The sequence below is a fragment of the Anolis sagrei genome, chromosome 4 (genome assembly GCF_037176765.1).
Source record: "Anolis sagrei isolate rAnoSag1 chromosome 4, rAnoSag1.mat, whole genome shotgun sequence".
In the NCBI taxonomy this organism is placed as follows: Eukaryota; Metazoa; Chordata; class Lepidosauria; order Squamata; family Dactyloidae; genus Anolis; species Anolis sagrei.
The window spans coordinates 218,579,059-218,596,495 of record NC_090024.1 but is presented as its reverse complement, the minus strand read 5'-3'; the positions used below and the strand labels follow the sequence as shown (position 1 = coordinate 218,596,495).

General features: G+C 38.8%; 1 protein-coding gene across 1 annotated transcript in view; it reads left to right on the top strand.

Moving 5' to 3' along the window:
- The window catches only part of GDAP1L1 (ganglioside induced differentiation associated protein 1 like 1), a 56,730-nt gene that overhangs the window by 17,837 nt on the left and 21,456 nt on the right, over positions 1 to 17,437 (top strand). The window contains exons 2-3 of the mRNA XM_060772180.2: positions 1,505 to 1,697; positions 15,119 to 15,292. Coding sequence (XP_060628163.2) covers positions 1,505 to 1,697; positions 15,119 to 15,292 — 367 coding nt within the window. The remainder of the gene's footprint in view (positions 1 to 1,504; positions 1,698 to 15,118; positions 15,293 to 17,437) is intronic.

Genomic DNA, 17,437 nt, shown 5'->3' with positions numbered 1-17,437 from the left:
GGAAAATGTAGACCAATTATTTCTTTTCCCAAAAAAAACCAGGCTCTGATAGTTAGCAGAATATTAAAAAAACCAAGGCTTAATTATAAGAAAATATTAGAAATCTGCAGACTGGTAATTAATTACATAACTAGTTCATCTGATGTGAATATCAATGACTATGTCATTTTCCATTTAATTTAATGCTAAATTGGATAGGGAATGTAAGCTGAAGAGCTGTACTTCAACAACATCAGGAAGAATCCACAGTTTGCACTCCTAACTTAATGTGCTTATCTTAATATATAGAACTGAGAGAACATTTTTTTGTATTTTAAACCAGTTTTGTTTTCAATTGTTCAGTAAGGTTTACTGCTAAAAAATATAATCTATTATAAAAACTCCAAAATCTGTTAAAAATTCCAAATCATGACAGTAAATAAAGGTCAACACTCAGAAAATTGGGGAATTCCAGACAAGAAAAAATCAGGGCCAGCTAACACCTGCCAACAAAGGATTCCCCCAGGTAGGAAGCTGCAAGGCTATTCAATGCTGATCAAAGTGGTCAATTGCAACATTCACACTTAGCTCAAGCAGACAAGAGTTCTTTCTCCCACCCTGGACATTTCACAGATATATAAACCTCACTTGCCTAGTTTCCAACAGACCTCACTACCTCTGAGGATACCTGCCATAGATGTGGGTGAAACATCAGGAGAGAATGCTTCTGGAACATGGCCATACAGCCTGAAAAACTCCCAGCAATCTATATAATCTTTTGATTGAATCAATAGACCCAGACTTAGTTGCAGCCTTGAAAGGTAACTTTTTCACACTATAGTAACCATAGGACTTTTTTTTCACATGTGCCATGTGACTATGTATTAAGAAGTTGTAGTGAAAGTAGTAGTAGTGCAATGTAGAATAATCACTCAGATACAAGAAGCCTATATTGTATATCATTTTCAGCATTTGTGTGAATGTTGGACTATGACTCTGGAGCAGTGGTTCCCAATCTTTGGCCCCCCAGTTGTTCTGGATTTCAACTCCCAGAAATCCCAACCAGCTTACAACTGTTAGGATTTGTGGGAGGTGAAGTCTAAAACACCCGGAGGACCAAAGGTTAGGCGTCACTGCTCGAGAGGAGTTCAGATCCCTGCTTAGACACTGTGTTACCCTGGGCATGTCTCTCAGCCACAGTGGAATACAGTGGAATACAAAATTCAGCATATATATCTCAGGTGCTGTGTCATACTGTGTTTTATGTCAGTAAAATAATAATAATAAACTTTATTTATATTCTGCTCCCTTTCCCCAAGGGGACTCGGAAGGCAAAGGCAACTCTCCACTGAACAAATCTTGCTAAGGAAAATCCATGATAGGTTTCCCTTAGGTACTCAATAAGACAGATAGTATTCCAAGACACACAATAGTAACCACTCCCTGATTCAACCAACTCTTTATAATGTGTATTTCTGTAGGTTAGCAGGCAACCCTGAAATCATCTCTCCTTTTGTTGCTGCAGGTCCGCCTGGTCATTGCAGAAAAGGGCTTACCATGTGAAGAGCGGGATGTTAGCATGCCACTCACCGAGCACAAAGAACCCTGGTTTATGCGGCTGAATCTTGGGGAAGAGGTACCTGTGATCATCCATGGAGACAACATCATCAGTGACTACAATCAAATCATTGATTATATGGAGAAGAACTTCATAGGAGGTAACAACCTGGGAGGAATATCAGAAATCTCTAGTAGGCCAATACCTTTCTTGAACTGAGACAGGAGTCACAAAAGACAATTGATTTTTTGGTAACATCTCCAGCTTATCCATCAAGCAAGGTGTTATAAAGAGCAGGGAGTGGGTTGGGATCAGAGAAGAGGAGATAGAGGAGCTGACATGATTATGAAATCATGAGGTCTGTATAATCAGATGCTCAAAAAGGAATATGGGAAGATGTTCCACATCCTCAAATTAGGCTCTATGATGCTATTCACCTAAACCTAGAATTATCCCTAGGGTTGTTGGGATGAATAAATAAGCAGTGATCAATCCCTATATATATATGTGTGTGTGTGTGTGTCATATTTACAAATAGGATGTTCTGCCCCATAACTCTGTGGGTTTTATGAGTTCCATTTAAACTTCCTGCTCCTATTTTATCTCATCATAGTCTGTTAATTTTTTTTATTCGGAATATGTGGCCCGCCCATTGTCATTTCTATCATGATTGTGTCTATTGGTATTTTATTATATTTTTATTTTTATTATCATTTATTATTTTAATGTCATTTTTCATAATGTTGTTGTTGTCAGATGTATATGCTTTGATTTTATTGCTGTATTATGTTGTCTGGGCTTGGCCCCAGGTAAGCTGCACCGAGTCCCCATTGGGGAGATGGTAGCGGGGTAGAAATAAAGTTTATATTATTATTATTATTATTATTATTATTATTATTATTATTATTATTATTACAGTATTAATATTCCATCCTTCTCACCCTGAAGGGGACTCAGAGTGGATCACAGAACACATATATGGCAAAATATTCAGTGCTGGTTATACAATGACAAGACAGACAACTTGTACATAGATAGAGGTTTTTCCCATCTTTGCCATCTTGGAGGCTGTGCTTGGTTCCGGCCACAGGGGTTGCTGTTGCTCCATCTTCCCTGCTGAAGAGCTTTTGTTCATAAACTTTCCTCCTTGATCAAATAAACAACATTTTTCTAGCATTTTCCTTATGGGTGCCTAAATACTGCCCTGCTTTTAAAGCAGTGGCTATTTATCTACTCACAATTGCTGTTTTCAATCTGCTAGGTTGGCAGGAGCTGGGCGGAAGGCCAGGAGCTCACCCTGACCCAGGCTTCAAACTGCCAAACTTCTGATTAGCAAGATTTACTGCAGATGGCGGTTAACCTGCTCTGCTAAAGCCTGGTCTTATCTATCTATCTATCTATCTATCTATCTATCTATCTATCTATCTATCTATCCAGCTTTTAGTTGAAGTTGCTCCTCTCTTTACTTGAAACATGAATAATCTTTGGAAAGGAAATAATAAAAGTAGAAAGAAACTAGGCTGGGGAACATGGAACAGCCCAAGTGTCTTTTCTGCCATGGATTGCATTCTTGAAAAATATGCAGGATTCTGTTGTGAAATGTGGCATGTGGCATACATCATCTGTGAAATATTAGAGGGTATGTTTCTTTGTGTTAACATTTTTATTATGGGCTTGTCCCCAGTGTTTTCTCTGTGATTCCCAGTCTTAGAACTCTTAAGAGGAGACGCTTCAAAGGTTTTGGAAGGACTTTTCAATGGGGAGCTTTTCCAGCTCATATCACAGATTTTGTCATTCCTGCCACAAGAAGCTTGCAAATGGCCTGAAAATAGATGCACCAAAAAAAGAGAGACTTGACAGTTCTGTTGAATCCTCATTTACCAGAGTATTTCACATCTCAATGAGATCCCTGCCTCCACCCCATGGCTTATTGCATTCAGCAAATACCAGTAAGGAAAGAAAATGTTAACGAAACATAATACCTCAAACTAATCGATTGTGCTGCTCATTGCTGAATTCTCTCCTTAAATAAAGCAACAACATTTGCAATTCAAAACATACTTAATTGGTGAACCTGGAAAAGTAATTTTCTCAACAGCCATGCTGACTGCAGTATTTCTTCATAAATCAACAACTTGGAGAGTGCACATGCACACACGAAGTCCAAAAACATAACTTTTCCAAGCTCCTCTTAGAAAGCCCCCAAATGTCTTTCCCTCCAGGCAGAGGCGGCCCTATGTAATTTTCAACAGTAAGCAAACAGTATTTTGCCCCCCCCCCCCCCACCAATCACTGATATATTTTTTCTGTTCGTCATGGGAGTTTGGTGTGCCATATTTGGTTCAATTCCATCATTGGTGGAGCTCAGAATGCTCTTTGATTGTAGGTGAACTAGATTATCTGAGTTTACACTGCCATATAATCCAGTTCAAAGAAAATAATCTGGATTTTATACAACCCAAGGCCCCTTCTACACATCTGTATAAAATCCAGATTATCTGCTTTGAACTGGATTATAGGGCAGTATAGACTCAGAGAATCCAGTTCAAAGCAGAACATGTGGATTATCTGCCTTGATATTCTTTGTTGTATGGCAGTGTAGAAGGGCCCTAAAACCCATCTATGCAAATAACAGCAGGATGTGATGGAATATGGTAGAATGGACTGTCAGACCACATTTAGGCTGCAGGCATTTCTGATTGCTTCCCCTTTCATTTATGCAAAGAGTGTGTACCTTTATTGGCTTTATGGTTTGATTTTCCACAATAAAGCACTTAATTAGCTAATGGGGAAAGATTGGAGGTGAAATGCTCCGCTTAGATTGGTATTATTTACAACTGTGACACTTTATTTGCCATAAACAGTCTCCAGAATGATCCATTAAGAATTTCTTTTGGCTTTGAAAAAAGTTTATATGGGCCAATTCAATCAAGAGGCTTATGGAAAGAGAATTATTTTATTAGGATTAGAGCCAGAAGATACCATGAAAGGTATGAAAACAAAAAATTAAATAGAGGACCTTTGGAGGATGAGATACTGTTTATCCATTACACTGGAACTTATATTTCTAAAGATCTAAATTGTAGTAGTTATTTCTCAGTTTGAACACACACACACACAATGTCTTCTTTGTTCTCTGTTTTAGTGATACATATGTGGCACCTTATCTTTACACTATCTTAATTGCTTTGATCATCAATCCTTTTTCCTGAAATGGCTAAAGAACAGTAATCCTTTAAGAAGGAGCAACAGTTCACTTTTACAGCCTAAATACCCTAAAGACAGCAGATTCCATTTGATCTTGGAAGCAAATCATGGTCAGCCCTGGATAATACCTGACTGGGAAAGTACCAAAAAAACCATTTGAAATTTGCCATAGGTTGGCAGGCAACTTGAAGGCACGTGCAGAGGCCAAGTTCACTCCTAGTTATCTCTCAGCATGTTTACCAATGTGGTATTCCCATAATTATTAGAGGGAAAGCGACAGGTCAAGAGGCATAAATGAGACATGTTCACTGTAGACATATCATGAGAAAGTATTTATGTACATGTCTGCTCAGAAGTAAGCCCCCTTGTAAGTATATATATTATATATTAAAGCATACTAAGTAGGAAACGGACTTTCAGTTTGAGACATAGGATGTCGTCCCATGAAGGGGGGAAGCGTTATATTACTGTGGTTTATGTCCCATGGCATTAGAAAGCAAACAGTATCATGTCTCAGGTCCTATAACATGAGTGCAATTCATGCCCATTCAATTTTTGTTTAAGGACCTCATCACACTAGAGAATGAATTCACTTTAAACCCGGGCACTGCCCTCTGCAGAATTCTGGGGTTTGTAGTTTAGGGACGAGACTTTAACAGCTTTCCTAAACTACAAGCCCCAGAATTCTGCAGGAGGCAGAAACCAGATTTAAAGTGAATTCATTCTCTCATGTGATGAAGCAGTAAAAAAATACCTTGGGAAAAAAACTTTGGAGGGATAGATTTTCCCTTCTAATTCCGCTACTCCCGAGTGGACTCAAGGGAATATTCTAGACACCACTGTGAGGAGGTATTCCCTTCTGATCCTGCTACTCCTGAAGAGACCTGAAGTAATATTCTTATGTCGATGCTCTAGTTTTAGGAAGGAGCTCCAAGAGAAATCAAAAATATATTATTTGTGAACACAGAAATGCTGGACCACACTAACAACCACCATGTCAGACTACATAGAGAAGCCATTGAAATCCACAAGCATGTGGACAATTTCAACAGAAAGGAAGAGACCATGAAAATGAACAAAATCTGGCTACCAGTATTAAAAAACTCTAAAATTGCAACAGCAAAACAGCAGAGAGGAAACAACCAGGCACATCTTAACACCTCTCAACAAAAGATTTTCCCAGGCTCAGGCAGGCCTTCAAATGCTAATGAAGGTGGTCAGTTGAAACATTCACACCTAGCTCCAGCAGAGAAGAGCTCTTTGCCCCACCCCAGCCATTCCACAGATATATAAACGCATTGTCCTATTTCCAACAGACCTCACTACCTCTGAGGATGCTTGCAATAGATGCAGGCGAAACGTCAGGAGAAATGCCTCTAGAACATGACCCTATAGCCCGAAAAAACCCACAAGAACCAAAAATATATTCATTTAGATTTAGAAAAAAGTGGTCACATCAATTATGGCAGTTCAGCCAATTATTATGCACTGCAAGTGGGGACCAAGGACACTCATGGGAAAAGCTCAATTCATTCCTTCTCTCCCTCCCTCACTCTCCCCAGACACATTTTGGTCGGCCAAAATTGCCATAAAACTGCTCAGTTCTTGACATTATTTTTGAGCCTGAGGCAGAATTTCCTGCAGAGAACCTGAGTCCCTTGGGAAGATTTCTTCCCCACAGTTTTGTTCAGCAGCAATTTTGTGTCAACATCTAGTAAGAGAGCTGGGGGAGCAATGCTTCCCAAAAATCAGTATTTCAGGGAATTAGGGAGCAACCATTGGGATACTAAGGTCACTCTTAGATTCTGCTCACCTAGACATTCCTGTTTGTGTGTGTGTTTGTGTGTACATATACATATATTGAATGGCAATTATCTGTGAGAACCAGCATGGTGTGATGATTTCATCATTGGACTATGTTATGAATAACTTTTCAATAACTTTAAAGCATAGGTTCTTTTTATTGCAATTTTCCAGTAAGAGAAAGGGTATCCGAACTTTTACACTTTCACACAAAAAAATGACATTGGACCTACATTGAATCTATAAACAGCATTCACATTACCCATTCACCTTTATTCATCCTCATGCACCCAAATATTACCATATTTGACATTAAATCTAATCATGTCCGACTCAGGGACAGTGCTCATCTCCATTTCTAAGCTGAAGAGTCAGCGTTGTCCATAGACACCTCCTAGGTCATGTAGCCAGCATGACCACATGAAGCAGCATAACTGCATGAAGCACCGGAAACTTCAGCTAGTCCAATGGGCGGCAGCCAGATTACTAACTGGGGTGGCATACAGGGAGCATACCACCCCCTGCTATGCCAGCTCCACTGGCTGCCGGTCCATCTCCGTCAACAGCAAAAATGCATCTGGCGAGGATGAGAGACAGGGCCTTCTCAGCTGGGGCCCCCCACCTATGGAACACACTCCCAAATGAGGTAAGATCTGCTCCCTCCCTCCTGGCTTTTAGAAAAAAATTAAAATCATGGTTCTGGGACCAGGCCTTCGGACAGTAGATGTATCTAGTAGGCCTGGGTAACAACGGAAAAATTTGTTTCTAAAATCAATTCGTTTTTTGGGGTTTTTTGCGTTTCGATATTTAAAAGAATTCTGAAATTTTCCTTAAAAAAAGTTTGATATTTACAAAATTTCGTAAATGGTAAAAAAATTACAAAACAATAACAAAACAATAACGAATCGATTCGTTAATGGCGGCCGCGATCGTGCAATACACTAAAAAAAACTTCTGAAGCTTCCCTCTCCCTCTGTTGTTGACTGTTGGTGTGATATTATAATTTTTTTTCACTAATTAAACAAAAAACAACTATAAAACTTGCCCCAGACATGCGGAAATAATAACGAAACGACCTCAAACCAATAACGAAACGAATACATAACAAAATACGAAGCATTTACGAAACGAATTGAAAAATTCGTTTTGTTTTTAAGTTGCTCCAGAATGGTTCGTTATCGCTTCATTAACAAAAAAATAATGAATTTTTAACGAATTACGAATTAACAAAACGAAACCGCCCATCCCTAGTATCTAGCATTTTAGAGGGATATTGACTGGAATGGTGATTTGACTGACGAGACTGTTTTATTGTTTTAATGCTTATTGATGTATTGTTTTCATTATGATTTATGTTTAGTTGTGATTTTACTATTGTAATTGTTTGTGTTGGCATTATATTGGTGCCCAATGTAAGGCATTGAATGCTTTGAGTCCCCCCAGGGGTGAGAAAGGCGGTATATAAATACTGTAAATAAATAAATAAATATGCTTTCTCCCTCCTTGAAGAAGCACTTGCTTAGACCAGACCCTGCTTTCCCCGCAGCTTGCCAACACACAGTTCCAAAACTTCCGAAACACCAAAATTCCAAAACACATCCTTTCCCTTTCCCCGAGAAAGAAGCAAGTAACCAGACTTCTGCTTTCCACTGCAGATTTGCCATTCCCAAAGATACACCATCTCTCTCCTTCCCATGGAGCAGAGTGGTGGGTGAGCCAGACTCTTCCGGTCTGCTATAATTTTGAAATTGTAATAAGGTCTCTTATATAGCAATATTTCTTGCTAATGTTGTCCCAAAGTTGTAAATGAATGATAGATATTTTTCCAGCCTGAAACATCCTGACTTCATCTCAGTTTATGGCAGATGCTGACTCTCCTTAATTGGTGTTGGTAAATGTAAGGAGCCTTGTGTTGACTTCCTTCTTAACATAAGGAACCTTGTAAACATTTCCTTTACTTAAAGAGCCATTGTCTCTGATAATGTAAACATGTTGTTTCTCACTAAAAGTTCAACAGTTCATCATTGTCACAGTTCTCATCAGCAACTTTTAATTACAATCCATGAGTTCTTCACCTCCTTCTTGTAGTTTTCCAGGCCTCAATATTTTTTTAGAATTGTGTCTTCACCCCAATTAAGCCTCAACCATACATCTTTCATACAATTTCATTCAAACCATACATCATATTTCATGACAACTGTGATTCCAGAGAGCACAAGGTTCAAATCCTTGCTCAGCCCTGGAAACCCAATGGGTGACCTTAAGCAAGTTACTCACTACCAGCCTTAGAGAAAGGCAAAGGGAAGCCCTGCCCCCTTTGAACAAATCTTGCCAAGTAAACCCATGATAGATTTGCCTTATGACCTCCACAAGCCAGAAACAACTTGAGAACTCATAACAAAAAAATCTCTGAATTTTCATATATAAAACAGCAAAGTCAAAGGGCTTTTCAAATTTCTAAAATTATTTTCAAGCTGTAGATGGTTGAATCCATGCAGAATCCATGGATATAGAGGGACAGTTGTATAATACAGAAGAAGCAAATTGTTGAATCTTGCTTGAAGTAAAAGGATACAAAATGTTTATTGATCATGAAGTAATTACTTCAGGATTTTTTTGTTTTAAGAAACAGTGAAACCACAAGACTGGGACTTAACCGGCAATTTATTACACATGTCAGAAAATATTTCTGTCCATGAAGTGGGAGATTATATGAATGAATGAATTCATGTATAAATTCAGAAAAATTGTGAACTTTCATGGGCATGGACAAGCTGGTATAGTTCATTAAGAATTAGGAAGAGATGATAGTAAAAAGGTAACCAAAGCAGAGATGTATTGTCGAAGGCTTTCATGGCCAGAATCACTGGGTTGTTGTAGGTTTTTTCGAGCTATATGGTCATGTTCTGGAGGCATTCTCTCCTGACATTTTGCCTGCATCTATTGCAAGCATCCTCAGAGGTAGCGAGGTCTGTTGGAACTAGGAAAATGGGTTTATATATCTGTGGAATGACCAGAGTAGGAAAAAGAACTCTTAGCAGAGTGTGTTGTCCTTTTATACCTTTGTCCTTCTAGCAGGTGCAGCTGTACAGGCATTTTGCCAGCAGATCCATAGGAAATGAGTTAAATCTGTGCTGTGGTTGTTAAAGGCACATATATCTTATCTAAAACCTGTTTGCACCCTCTTGCAGTCTTTCTTTAAGGTGGTTCATTGGTAGCTGTAGCTCCTATGTTAGTGCGGTTGTGAATCCATTCTTGGGTTTAGTCTGAACTTTGCAGGAGTAATCCAAGTTTTGGGGACAGAATTTAGTACCTTGGAAGGCTTGTTGAAAGTACAAAGATCTTGCTAAATGGACAAATAATTCATCAGTTGCCAATGCAATGCTTGTGTCCAACTGGTTTCCTCCAAGCAATCAAAGCTACCTAACACCTAAATCTGAGAAGCATCACATTCAATTCCTTCCTGTGATTTCAAACCAAACAACTTGAGTTGAGTCCTTTCAAATCTTGAAAAATTCCTTTAAACACACACAATTGGTTATAGTTATAATTCCAAGTTATCTTTCCAAATTCATTGAGTATTATAACTCGTTGTCTTCTCTTTTCTCCAATGAGAAAGTAAATTGAGATGCAGTACTGCCCATTTATCTATAGAGGATACATCCAGGACTACTAGTGGATAAGCAAAGCTGCAGATAATAGCGGACTCTATTGAATGCATGCTTTCTGGTGGAAGCATACCATAGAGTTGTGAGATCCCTAGGCATTGCTAGATTTTCCAATGTGACTCTACATTCAACTTCTGATGTAAACATCAGAAGTTACTTGGAGGACTTAGAAGATGCCTAGAAATGGCATATTTTGTAAGATACGGGTAAATGAAACCAAAGGTACCAGCCCCATTGATACAGGGATCAAACTGTATATACTTTTTGTTACATTGCTTTTAAAACAAAGTAAAATGTGAGAATGCTACATGTTATCTATCTGAATGCCACCTCAACATCTACAATGAAATAATCACCCAGGCTTTGACCCATATGGTATTCCTTGTCCACTATATAATAAGATCACAGTTCCATAACTAGAAATGTAACTAAAATTCTTAGTAATTGCAAAATGAGTGAAATTAACCCTTGTTCAGTTACAATTATAATGTAAGGAAGTTATGCCCTAGAATTATATTGAACAGATAGCATAAGTACAGATAACTAATTGCTGAGGTACTACTGCTGACAACTGGTTACTCTAGGTCCTGTGTGGTAAACTGCTATAGCATTATTCCCGAATTTAAGGAATTTTAAATATTACTGGCTTATTACTGTATCTTCTGATTCTTTTCATTGGTGATACAACTGGGCAAATAGTTATTCTAGGACCTTTTCTGGCAGTGCATATTGACTTGCACTTGTTGTATGTTTCCCATACTGCATGCTCTGAACAAGGGTTAAAATAAATAAGGATCCAACATGGCTCCCTGCCTTTCCACTGCCCACAGATGAGGTAACCCCCCCCCCCCCCACTCTGAGATATTTCCTTCACTGGAATTCAGCCCTTGGGTTAATAGGCTTGCCAATCCCTTTCCCATAGCATTGTTGGATTTAAAATGACAGCAAGACCATACGTAAGCATTAAATAACAGAGGCTGCATCTAAACTATAGAATTAATACAGTTTGACATATCTTTAACTGTCATGATTAAATGATGTGGAATCCTGGGAGTTGTAGTTTGGTGAGAGGCACCAGCACTTTTTGCCAGAGAAAACTAACATTCTTATAAAACTGCAACTTCAATTATTCCATTGCTAAGTCGTGGCAGTGAAAGTGGCCTCAAGCTGCATTACTTCTCCTACATAGAAAGTGACTATATAGAAAGTGAGAAGATGCTGATGGTCAATAGTAGCAATGTTCCTCACTGCCCATTAAACCAGCCCATAAAAACAAATGGTCTTATAAAAGGTGACCCAGATATTTGAAAGAAAAATGTGTGTTCCCTTTTTCTAGTTTTGTCCCCACCACATTTTTTAATAAATGGAACCAAAAGATAAATGTATCTGTCACAACAGTATAAGGTTTTGGATAAATAAAGCTAGCAGAAGAGAAGTCGCTTGAATTCTGAAGTGGAGACTGAAATAATGAGACCAGAGAAAATTCATGTCCAGACAAGAGAAGCCGGATTGTGGAAGCGAAGAGCTGATGCAGGGAAATGGCTCACTCTGGATCTGGGATGAGAGCCAAGGGAGTGTTGAATTTTGATACAACAAACCTAAATTCAACTTTGAGTCAAATCAACTGGATGAGCAGTCACGAATCTTGCAATTAATAGAGAAATTATGGGCTGCTTCCCAGCTAATAAATGTCTATTTAACATAATTTGAATGCTCCCCCGCAAAAGGTCAGATTCCTTTGCTAAATTTTTGTGGTCTCTAAAATCATTGCAGACTAAAAATATTTGTGATCATTTGCAGCCATCCACACTTATTTAAACATTCTCAGGGAAATACGGAGTGTTTTGACAAGACTATAATCTATCTGCTTGGACTCAACCACATCACCATCTACCGTATTAGCTTGTATTACTTGGCTGTAAAATGGGAATAAGAATGTTGGCCCTCCCATGATGTTTAAGTCAATTAATAAGAGAATATGCTGAGAAGAATAAAGCATAACCCTTAAACTGCTGACACAGAACAATTATAAAGTATGTTTTTCTTCTTTTGTAATCTGCATATCAATGACTTGTATTACCCTACAAATATTTTAACTTATCCCACATTTATCTTTTCCCAGGCACCAAAAGATAGTTAAAATATGAATTACTACATCTCATTACTATCAATGCAGAGCAAAAATGATAATTAGCATGATCCTAGGGTGCATCTAAATTGTAAAATTAATACAGTTTGACCTCACTTCAACTGCCTTAGCTCAATGCTGTGGAAACATAGAGCTTTGGCCTTCTCTGTCAAAGAGTGCTGGAGCATCATCAAACTACAACTCCCAGGATTTTGGAACATTTAGCCATGGCAGCTAAAGTGGTGTCAAACTGCATTTAATTATACAGTGTAGATGCATTGCTGGTCTTAGTGCACTAACAGCCAGAACTCGGGAAAATTATTTCAGGAACTACAACTCCTAAGATTAACCAGGCAAGCATATCCATTGGCCTTACCTACAAACTATCTTTGGTAGTCCAGTTTCCTCCCCCCAAAATCTTCAAACGGCAGCAATGCATGAGCTTTGGGGAAAATGTTCGAATCCCTTATAAAAAAAAAAAGAAGTGCAGAAAATCAGTCAGCAGGGATTACTGGACAGACTAAGATGTGATTTTTTTTTCCTGAAGAGAAATGAAAACAAATTCACAAGAAACTCAAGTGTGGCATGAATGTGATTAGAACTAGTAATCCCCTCAACCTATTCCAGCCAAGCTTAATTCCTTTGCCCTCTTCCAGCTGTCAAGGTTGCTTTCAACTGTTGTGCCATAATACCTTCAATTTCGTTTGCCCTCCCACTTTCTTATTCCATATTCAAATCAATTGATTTAATCCACCCCTTTCCCACTGAAACTTACTTCAAACACAAACCTCAAAGGAAGTTCATTACAGGATCATTTCAAATGCAGTGTTCTGACCTATGTTATGATTGCAAGGAATGTGGTACAGAACCCAGGTCAATATGCAGACATTAGTAGATGAAAAGAAAGCCTAGATGTCAGCTAAGGAATATAGCCAGAGTTTAGAAAGTGTATGTTTTTCCAGACTATAGTTCTCAGAATCCAGCTTGGCCTGTGATCAATGTCCTATTATCTGGAGGATTCTGGGGATTGTTGTTCAAAATATTGTTTCTAACTCTGACTAAATCATATTTAAAGATGAATAAAATATGTTGGCTAGAAAATTTCACCTGGGAAGAAATACCAGTTTAATCTACCTCATCATTTTACTGTGGAGCTGTAGGGAGCTGTTGATGGAACTTTAGATAGCTAAACCTTTGTTGACAATCTTTAATATTATACTTTGATTTAAAATGCTTCATCTTGATTGAGACTATTATGAGCAAGTTTATATATTAAAACTGCGTGCTAGCCTAACCTAAAAGGAAGAAGTGGAACAGATGCTCAGTGTACCAAATCTGGACTCTTGGGAGGTCTTATGAAGCCTATAGGTCAGAGGTTTCCATTAAGATTTTCCATATTGACCTCAACCTCCATGACTTTATTTGCCATCTAGTTCCAATCTCTGTGCTGCCCATTTATTGTAGCTAACAAAATGAATTTCAACAAGGAGAAATGTAGGATTTGGTCAAAAAAATGAAAGGCACAGATACAGGATGGGTGACACCTGGCTCAATAATAGTACATCTGAAAAAGATCTTGGAGTAGTGAACAATAATGTGATGCAGCAGCTAAATACCCAATGAGATTTTGGGCTGCATCAAAAGGAGTATGCTTATATCAGTGGTTCCCAACAGTTTTTGATCAGGTACCACTTTCCAACATCAGTACCCAAAGGATTAGGAATCAGTTTGGGTCAACTTAAGAGTTGGTTTGGTTATTTGGGATGCTGATTCAGAAAATTGTATTGGATAGACCACATCAGCTCTAGTATCTGATACAGAAAATTTGCCATCTAGCAGTCAACATCTGCTCACCCATCAAAAACCATATTTAATAATCTAGAGTTGATGTGGTAGTAGTAATCTTTCATGCGTAGTCAGCCTCTCTCCTCCCGACATCACCATTGCCTTAGCACTATAAGAGGGTTTTGCAAGACCAGTCACTCTCGTTGCTGCATGGTTTTGAGGCAACAGTTTAGTAATGGTGAGGCTGCGAACCATATTTTTGCTCTTGGGGACCACTGCTGTTCACGAACCACAGGTTGGGAACCACTGGTCTATCAAGGGATGTAATGGTGACCCTCTATCCTCCTTTGGTCAGACCTCACCTGAAGTACTGTGTCCAATTCTGGGCACTACAATTCAAGAGAGATATTGACAAGCTGGAAAGTGTCCAGAGGAGGGCAGCTAAAATGATCAAAGGCTTGGAGACCATGCCCTATGAGGGGCATCATGAACAACTGGGTATATATAGCCTGTAGAAGAGATGGTTGAGAGGAGACATGCTAATTATATTTAAAAAGTTGAAAGGCTGCCATAAGGAAAAGTTTTCTGCTGCCCTGGAGACTAGGCCTCGGACCAATGGGTTCAAATTACAGGAAAGGAGATTCCACCTGAACATTAGAAAGAACTTCCTGATCATAAGAGCTGTTCAACAGTGGAACTCTCTGCCTCAGAGTGCAGTGCAAGCTCCTTCCTTAGAAGCTTTTAAACAAAGGATGGATGGCCATCTGTCAGGGGTACTTTGTGCTTTTCCTTCATGGCAGGGGGTTTGACTAGATAACCCATGTGGTCTCTTCCAACTCTATTATTCTATGGTTCAAAGAAGAAATAAATTTAATTTGTGTGTTCTTGTTGAGATTACCAAACATGGTTTTTATTTTTAAAATATTCTCTGAACTATTGACAATATGGCAACAGATTGCTTTACTTTTTGTTTTTCTGGTTATGTTTCAGACCACGTTACTCAGCTGATTCCTGAAGCAGGAACCCTCCTCCATTCCAGAGTGATGCAGTACAGAGAGCTCCTGGATTCCTTGCCAATGGACGCCTACACACATGGATGTATTCTCCATCCAGAACTCACCATGGACTCCATGATTCCAAAGTATGCTACAGCTGAGATCCGAAGTAAGTGGCTAGTTCTGCAGTACTACTTTAATATGAGACAATGGCCTTAAACATGTCTCATGTTTTGATTGATTAAAATTTTTCAAGGTCAAAACAAGTAATAATTGTCATAAGAAAATGAAATGACAGACAACAGATGGAAAGGGCTGAAACCAGCACACATTCCAGTGGCTAAACCAAAAAATCAATCACTATACAGTCAAAGCAGCGGGTGGTCCTCAACTGGGGGGTCCCTAAGTTCTGTTAGAAAAGATGGTGGCTGGAGAAACAAAGTTTTAGTCCTACTCCTGGGAATTCTTTGCTAAAATTGTGGTTTATGGACTTGGAAGATAAGACATTTTGGTTCCACAGCAGCTGTTGTAGTTATTTCCACTGGTTGAGATGTCTGTATGTTCATGGTCTGCTCCTATGGCACATTTATGGAGGGTTGATGCAGAAATTGACACTCTATCCAGTGGTTCTCAACCTGGGGTCCCCAGATGTTTTTGACCTACAACTCAACTAGCAGTTTACCAGCTGCTAGGATTTCTGGGAGTTGAAGGCCAAAAACATCTGGGGACCCCAGGTTGAGAACCACTGCAAGCAGAGCAAGCAGTTCAGACTAATGGGTTAGATGAATTAATGTTCTGAGTTGGGGCACAAACAGTTTCATTTGGGTAAAAGCAGGTTCCTATCAGTATAAAGATGCTTTTGTTATTGAGCAGATGTGGTATAGAGGTAGTGTGTGTAGTGGTTTGAGTATTGGACTACAATTCTGAAGAACAGAGTTTAAACCCCTTCTTAGGCATGAAAGCCCACTTGGTGACCTTGAACTAGTTGCAACTTCTGAACCTCAGAAGAAGACACAGGCAAACCCACACTGAATAAATTTTACCAAGAAAACCCTGTGATAGATTCACCTTCGAGTCACCATGTCAGAAATGATTTGGAGGCACACAACAAGATGATATACAGTGTAAAATAAAAATATAACACCTCCATCTATCACAACCAGGTGGCCTCTATGATTCTACTGGCAGCCAGTGGTTTCCATATCAGTCTGCCATATCAAGGTGGTAAGTGTACTTTGGGTTTTAGCCTGAACTTCAAGGGTGTTGTTTCATGTGTAGTTTGGATAACTTCTTTAAAGTGCAGGAGATTCAACATCCCATTGACTTGTGGGCCAACTAGTGCTCTGGATGGTTTGGACTACAGCTCCTTGTAATCTGTGTCTCTTGAATATGCTGGCTGGTCTTGATGGGAATTGTAGTCAAAGACAAGTTGGCAACACTGTAATAGATCACTTCAATGAGATACTTCAGAAGAATTTTGTATTGGAATAACAGCTCTCTCTGTAGGAAATTACCCAATTTGGAATATAATGAAGAGGAAAATCTTTTTCAGGATGTAAACACACTGTAAGAAATTCCAGGTGGTCACTTCCTGCTGTGTGCATGCTGCTCTACTCTAATCCAATTTATGATGGATGCAACATTGTTTCTGATAGCAAACATGTGAATTTATTCTTATGTTCCAAGAGGGACTCCCAAGTGCATCTATACAGAGGTTTAAGGCCATATACCTGCCAGTTCTAATTTATCTTGTCTGCTTGCTGCAGGAAATATTAAAGTAAAAATACCATAAGAAGTGTTGCATAAAATGTGTCACTCTTTCTAATAAATACATGTACAGCTGGCAGTTGTGATATTGTGCACATGCTATATCCTATATGCAGGAGATGTTGGAGTAGAGCAAACATTATCCTTGTGGGATCCATCATGAAGCCTTGAAGAGATGATATAATTAAACTATTTATCCACAGCCTGAGCACTCAGCATTTAAGATACATCATTATGAGTGACTTGAGGTCTTATAATTAAAGAGGCAGTTACAGCTTGAGAAAATCCAATTCTGAATAAATAGAAACAGTAAATAAAAATTGCAGGAAAGCAAAGGTGAGGTCCCTTTCACACTACACAATTACAGCACTTTGGTGCTGCTTTGACTGCCATTATTTTATTTTATTTTATTTATTTATTTACAGTATTTATATTCTGCCCTTCTCACCCCATAGGGGACTCAGGGCATATTACAATGCACATATAGATGGCAAACATTCAATGCCATTAGGCATACAACATATATAGACAGACACAGAGGCAATTT